The following is a 7597-nucleotide window of genomic DNA, read 5'->3' as shown; positions in this document are numbered from 1 at the left end:
CGTAGAAAACTAATAAACGCGTAAACGAAGAAAACTTGCTACTTAAGTGTAGAAAGTGGGGATCTATTTTTAAGAAACTTTTGAATCGTTATTCTTACAATCAGTCGATGGACGTCACTGTTGAATGTGGGTCTCTAAACACCTCGGTTCTGAGTCATTTTTTTTATTCTTTACAAGCTATACAAGTTAGCCACTTGATAGGAGTAGGATGAAAGTCCACACCCCTTTCGGTTTCTATACGACATCGTATCGGAACGCTAAATTGCTTGGCGGTACGTCTTTGTCGGTAGGGTGGTAACTAGCCAAGGTCAAAGCCTCCCACCAGTCAGACCTGGACCAATAAAGAAAACCTTAATCAGCCCAGCTGGGGATCGAACCCAGGACCTCCGTCTTTTAAATCCACTGCGCATGCCACGGAGGCCGTCAATTAGCAATATGCTTATACAACCATCCCCTCAAGGAGTGTCAGGGGCAGGCTTGTACCAGTCAGCCTCCCCAACTGACAATTATATATGCTCATTATCACTACCCTGCAGACTAGTGTACACCACCAATGGGTTATTGCCTCACTGACATTGCCGTTGTGACATTGGGTCACTGGGCCTGTGAATTTTATGGACCAAATTCGTCTGGCTGGAGTGACTCCAGCACTAAACGAATCTACGCCGTTTTGCGTAGGCCAACATAATGGCCAAGTATGACAAAATCCCAGGAAAGAAAAAGAAACGGTATCACTGCTGCATGTCCTGGCCAGTCCCTATAAAATATAGCTCTACAATAATCAACCAAACTGTCCATCATTATGATTACTGGGTAAAATCCTGAATGGAATATTTCCTTCAACCGCAGACCTTTTTTACATATTATTAAACAATAATATACTGTCGACGGTTCATCAAAATATTTTGACCCTCAAAAGCAATTTAATCACAACATTATTTTGTATATTTCAGTCATATCCTACAGCAGTTAAAGGACCCAACGGTTTGGCCACGGGAACCGGCGACAGAAAATAGCGACGCGAATGACAAAGTCATGATTGAGTGATCGCTATAACCGCTGCAAGCATTATAATAATTATTATTATTTTATAATAATAGAAATTTGTTTTCATTTTATAGAAAAAATAATGGACGCCACAAGCAGAGTTTTACTTGATGGGATGAAATAGCATTGCCTCGACCTTGAGCGAGGCTAAGTTCTACAAAGCCAAGCCCTGCGATCATCCACGTAAACGTGAAGCCTCTTACTTATGATTTCACCTGTAAGTATTCGCAGTTCAAATCACCAACAATCGTTGCCAGCAGCTGTCTAGTTGTATATGACGATGTAGCTGACACATTAACAAATAAAAAAAAATAGAAAAAAAATAATTTTGGTTGAACCATACATGAAAATACACATAAAACTTCATTGAAATCGGTCTAGCCGTTTTAGAGGAGTATGGCAATTAACACTGTGACACGAGAATTTATAGTAGTTGCTTAAACAGATTTTTCTCGAGACTTCTAATATTTCAAGTTGTGACTTATTACTTATTACCAATATAGTACAGTAATAATTTAAAGTAAAAATAAATTTACTGATGAATCAAATTTATGAAAGTTCTGAATAAAAAGATTTCGAGTTTAGTTCGCTCCCTTCGTTACAGCAAACCCGTGGCCAGCACGCGAGTGTGAAAGGGTCTTATACTAAATTTATTTTCGTGTTACATGCGTAGGCGTAATGAATACTATATTAGGGCCTTCATTTTCTATGTACCGTCGATTTTGATTAAATTTTGTAGAAAATGAAAAAGGATATATGTTATGTATATTCCAAGACATAGCCTCATTGGTGTAGTGGTTAACTTATGTGGCTTTCATCATTATCATCATTATCAGCCGATGGATATAGGACTCTTGCATGGACTTCCAAGCACAACGGTCTTGAGCCGCCAGCATCCAGCGACTCTCTACAACCCGCTTGATGTCCTCACTCATTCTTGACACCCCTTGCCCCGCCGTTACCACAACTGCTGCCAAAGCCAGGAATAGTGGGGCCACCGGGGACTAGGGGCTGTTACGTTTTGTCGTTGACCATAAATGTCCACAATGGGCATGCAGGTTGGTCATTGACAGGGCTGGACGTTTCCGCGCTAGTGTCACTGCTGCCCGACACCGGCCTAGGCCATTTCAGAAATCTAGGAATTTTAGAATGGTTATACCGCCATTAGTCGGTCGCCAGAGCCTTGCCAGTCAGTCTCCAGGAGGCACCACGAGCAGGTGAGGTTGGCATTTTGGAAGATTGACTGGTACTAGCCTACCCCTTACACCCCTGGTTTATGTGGCTTTAACCATGGTTGATTGGGTTCGAGTCCTGGGGTAAGCTATGAAATACAGAGTGTTTCTTAACTACAAAAAAAATAGTAAAAAATCCAAGTCTTAAGTGGGAAAGTTGGTGATTTCACATTTCACCATACACCCCGGCATCCTTATAATAATTGTTTGATAGTGATTGATAAGCTAACCGTACTTATAAAGTACATAGCTATAATATTATCTAATATACTAGACACTGAAAGAAAAACATTAAACTTTATCATTCATAGAATTTCCGATTGCGGGAATCAGCCTTAGATTTAGGCAGGATTTCTACCCACTGGGTCTATCGGTCGCCAAATTAACTGTAATTTCATAAAAAATAATATACATATGCAATTATTCTTGTATTTTATGTATTGACTCAAATAAAAAAAATAACTTTAAACAGTTAAAAAAAAGTAAAAAACACGCAGCCACTAAAAATTACAAATATTGGATTTAAGTCACGTGAAAGCAAACTCTTTCATTTGGTATCCATATCATGGGGGTGGATTTCAAACAGCCAGTCCGCCATCTTGGGGAGGTCGCCCTATTTGATTTGAAATGACGTTTCTTAGCTAGTCATGTATTGTCATCAGAACTCAGAGCGTGTGCAAAATTCCATCCTAATCTAAGAACGGGAAGTGAGTCAAATTAAGATAAGATTTTCTTACATACAGTTACAAGTGAAACTAATATAAAGGGGGAAAAAAAATCCTTTATAATATATTAAATATCAATAGCCTCTGTTATCTACTAGTTATCTATTTATTATCTATAATTTGAGTTAATGAAACTAATTACACTTCACTTCTAGCCATCAAGTCGTAACGCGCCTTTGAATCTCGGATCCCAAAGAAATTCGGTTCAAAGCATTCCGAGGTGTAATTGTATCCTTTCAATGTATATCTTCGTAACAACCACGCCAGTCCTGTCTTAATTTGCAGATGTGCGAATCTGGCTCCTGAAAATAAACATAATGGTAATGGTATCATTTCTTGGAAAGGCTTATAAGTATTGTTTTATTAACGCCCGCGACTTCGTCCGCCTTTAATCCAGCCCTTATAGTAGTATCGCTATAAAAATGGAGTAACTTCTCCCGTTTTCCCAACATTTCCCTCACTGCTCTGCTCCTATTAATCGTAGCGTGATGAAAAGTATACTTTAACCTGCTCAGGAGTATGAAGAATAATTATACCAAGTTTCGTTAAAATCCATCGAGTAGTTTTTGTTTCTATAACGAGACAGCAAGACAAAAATTTTTCTGATTTTTGGCATCAGTATCGATAACTATTCACCCCCTGATAGTTATTTTGGAAATATAATTCATGTACTTTTTGGTGTAGCTAATCTAGTTAGTATTGCTGTAGTGCTGGTCCTCGGTTCGATTTCACCTCGGGTCATTTTGGTATTTTATATTTTTACTAAATGACTTAGGTCTGCTCCTGTGGTAGGTGTCGATCATGGCTAGTCACCACTGTCAAAGCCAAAATACATTTTATTTCTACAAGGCTTAGTTTTCAGGCACTTTCGTAACGTCAGATAATAATATTATTAGATTATGGTGATATTTAAGGATTTTTTTATTGAGAAATAATATAAAGAACTTAATGGTGATATTAATTGGTCGAAAACTTATTGGATTTAACCTGTGCGTGGACGGAATCAATGTTACAGCTAGTTGTATAAGTAGGTAGATAGTGGGTTAAGACTCAAAAAGGTCTACGCAAAATGTACTTAGGGAATAAAAGATCTTGGGATTTATTTTCGTAGCTCAAGGTCCAATGGAAAAGATTTTATTAAATTGTCTTAAAATGATAATAGCAAGTAGCTTTTTCAAAAATATATTTATAAAATAATAAATTTTTATTGCGTTTACTAAGTGAATAACAGTATTTTATTAATATTTTTATCAATATTTTATTAAACTATTTACGTGGAATACAGACTAGTTACAATTCACCTATAACTATAAGACTATATTTAGATTATAAATCAATTAATTTTCAATATAATTCAAAAATTATTAGGAGCAGAAAAAGCTGAAATCTGAATTGGGACGTGTATGCCTCTCTATGCCGTGGAGACTCTTGGGCCTTATCGCGTGGCAAAAAAATCCTCCAAATCATTTCACCACGGCTAGTTGCCTCGACTGGTGACAGAAGGGCTGGCTCATTGTTTACGCTACATTAAAAGATCAGCCTAGATGTCCAAATGGCGGAAATGCAGCCAGTATTTTTATCATCATTCTACGTGGGCATGATTTGTATTGTTATTGCGATATGTTAGCTTTAGTCCCTTATTGTATTCATTACAACTATTTATTTTTCTCATATTAACCTAATAACAAAATGCGTAAAAATTCAACTTACCTATACACATACGATTTCCTTCTCCGAATGGCATGTAACTAAGTTTCACTAATTTTGATATATTATCTGGATTAAATCTTTCTGGGTCAAACACGTCGGGATCGGGAAAATATTTTTCATCTCGGTGTATTCCATAAATTGGTACGATGACAAACGTATTTTTTTCTATTTTAATTTTGGCACCAGGCAGAACTGTATCCTTCGTACACATTCTTTGCATTAATGCTATAGGCGGATACATTCTCATCGATTCATGTATAACCATTTCTAAATATTCCATTTTTAGTATATCCTCATATGTAATTTGTTCTTTACAATTATCGAAAATCATATCTATTTCATATTGCAGACGCTTCAAAATTACTGGGTTCTTAGAAAGTTCTACTAGAGTAAAGTTTATCATATTAGCAGATGTATCCACTCCAGCTATGAAGAAAGAAAATGCTTGTGCTGCCAACAGTTCATCTGTAGCAGTTATTTCAAAACCACTCAAGGTATCCTTCATCATACCCTCATTTTGTAATTCTAAACACGCTTGTATGAAATCGTGACCCCTTGCTTTCACAGAACGACGATTGTTTAGCACTTTTTTAAATAATTTAACAATGAATCGTTTATCACCAAATGTCTTTAAATTAAGATAATTGAACAAATCTGGAAACAGATTTGATAATGCGAACTTAACGTTAAAGCTTAATAGTGATTGGGCAGAGTTCCAGCCCATATCTATTATTGGATTTATCATAATATTTTCAGAATTACAATTAATACCAAACACAGATGCACTGATCGAAGCTGAAAAATACGTGTGGAGCTCTTCAAAAAGGTTGTCTCTAGTTTGTTGATTCATTTTAATATACTGGACGAAATCCGACGCACACCGTTCTATCATGGGAAACATATTTTTTAATTTTGACGCAGTGAACATTGGCGTCATTTTTTGTCTCACCAGCCTCCACCGGGCGTAATCATCCATCAAAAGCAGATTGTCCGCCAAAGTGTCTCTAGGATTCGTTTTATATCCACGACCGTAAAAACTTTGAAAGTCACCTTGTAAAACTGCTTGTATGTCTTCCAAGCTTTTTAAAATCAACACTGGCTTATATCCCACGAACGTTCCAACGCAATCTTCGTCAGGATGATTGTCATATATTTTTTTATATACTTCGAATAAAGCGCATTTGCCCAACAAGAAATGCCAGGCGTCCGAATCTATTTGCTTAATGCCCCGCTTTTTCCAATAATTCCTCTTTGTATTTATGGTTATCAACAATAATATTGATAGAACTATTGATAGAAGTAAAAATAATAGCAACATTATTTTTACTGAACTAATCGGGTGATAACGATACACTAAACCGTTTCAAACCACTATTATTATGAATATGATGCACTTTACTGCCTTGAGTCATTTGTTTTAAATTACATTTTAATGATACCTACATTAAGATTACTTTATAAGGAAATCAATTATGAACACGGTAATAATAAAATACTTAATTAATTATTACGGTCAGATCTATAACACTTATACGAAGAAAAATGTAGTAAACTAATTACTAAGTTGTTTTTACTGTTAAACTTAAAATACTTGTTTTAATTATTATCTTCTTCAGTTATAAATTACTAGCGGACGCATGGATTTTAGTTTTTCACAAATCCCGCGGGAACCATGGATTTTTACGGTATAAAAGTAGCCTACGTGTTAATCCAGACTATCTTTAATAATCTATCTTTACTTCAAATTTCAGGTGATTCGGTTCAGTAGCCGAGGCGTGAAAAGTAACAAACATTCACACCATCAAAATCATCAGGTTTTCGCGAATCTCAAATTTCGCATATAGAATAAAAAGTTGCCTATTTGTTAATCTACGTCCATTCCAAATTTTAGCCAAATCGCTTCAGTAGCATCGGCGTTAAATAGTAACAAACAACCAAACAAACATATATCCATACAAACTCGCGTTAGTAATATTAGTAGGATAAGATTTTATTTTTAATTACTATTTGGATCGGACTTGTAAAAGAACAATTAACTTTATCTACGATAAGCACGTGACTTCTTCTTTGGTTTAAAATTAGTCTCGGAGCAATAAGGCTGCAACAACCATATTGCTTTATGTAATAGCAAACATGGAGTATCAATCTCGTTATATAGGAATAGCCACGATGTAATTCCCTGGGATTGTTCAACAGAAATCGGCCAACTAATCAACTTTTAGTGGACGAATCGCTACCAAGGGGAGGGGAATTCCGCAACTTATCCTAATCTCGGATTCCACGGAGAGTTTTGTGCGTAAAGAGTTATTTAGGGCGGCCAATTTCCCCGGATAAGGGTTGATCACGTGTCCCTCTCATTGCTGATATAAAATTACAGCTGTAATACGCTTATGTGGGCCACAAGCGAGACTTGCTTTTGTGAGATACTGAAGACTTACCTTTAGCTATTAATATGACGAAATATATGACATAATGGTGTTAATTGTAATGATTTTGTAAAATATATTTTACCTGATAAGAGTTCAAATTGGCTATAATAAAACATGTAATGTAAACATTAAATGTATTGTATATCCGATTTATTATCACATAATATTATGATCATATTACATATTATCTTGTAGAGCCGTGATAGCCCAGTGGATGAGTGGATGTGACCTCTGCTTCCGGTTCCGGAGGGTGTGGGTTCGAAACCGGTCCGGGGCATGCACCTCCAACTTTTCAGTTGTGTGCATTTTAATAAATTAAATATCACGTGTCTCAAACGGTGAAGGAATACATCGTGAGGAAACCTGCATACCAGAGACTTTTCTCAATTCTATGCGTATGTGAAGTCTGCCAATCCGCATTGGGCCAGCGTGGAGGACTGTTGGCCTAACCCCT

At 36.5% G+C, this 7597-nt stretch overlaps 1 protein-coding gene across 1 annotated transcript; it reads right to left on the bottom strand.

Moving 5' to 3' along the window:
- Positions 1–3091: 3091 nt before the first annotated feature.
- LOC112053657 (cytochrome P450 6B1-like) lies at positions 3092–6090 on the bottom strand. The gene is made up of 2 exons (XM_024093138.2): positions 4715–6090; positions 3092–3306 (listed from the first exon to the last, which is right to left on the bottom strand). The coding sequence occupies exons 1-2, from the start codon at positions 6030–6032 to the stop codon at positions 3143–3145; spliced, it is 1482 nt and encodes a 493-aa protein (XP_023948906.2). The 5' UTR covers positions 6033–6090; the 3' UTR covers positions 3092–3142.
- Between the last annotated feature and the right edge of the window lie 1507 nt (positions 6091–7597).

The sequence above is a fragment of the Bicyclus anynana genome, chromosome 4 (assembly GCF_947172395.1).
Source record: "Bicyclus anynana chromosome 4, ilBicAnyn1.1, whole genome shotgun sequence".
Taxonomy (NCBI): Eukaryota; Metazoa; Arthropoda; class Insecta; order Lepidoptera; family Nymphalidae; genus Bicyclus; species Bicyclus anynana.
The sequence above is the reverse complement of the archived record's forward strand: the minus strand, read 5'-3'. Positions and strand labels throughout refer to the sequence as shown.

What these genes read in the sequence shown, in the direction of transcription:
- LOC112053657 (XM_024093138.2), bottom strand. Translation starts at nt 6,032, where the DNA reads ATGTTGCTATTATTTTTACTTCTATCAATAGTTCTATCAATATTATTG. An exon ending in AGGAAATCGTATGTGTATAG is followed by an intron (nt 3,307 to 4,714) that starts GTAAGTTGAATT and finishes GTTTATTTTCAG; the next exon opens with GAGCCAGATTCGCACATCTG.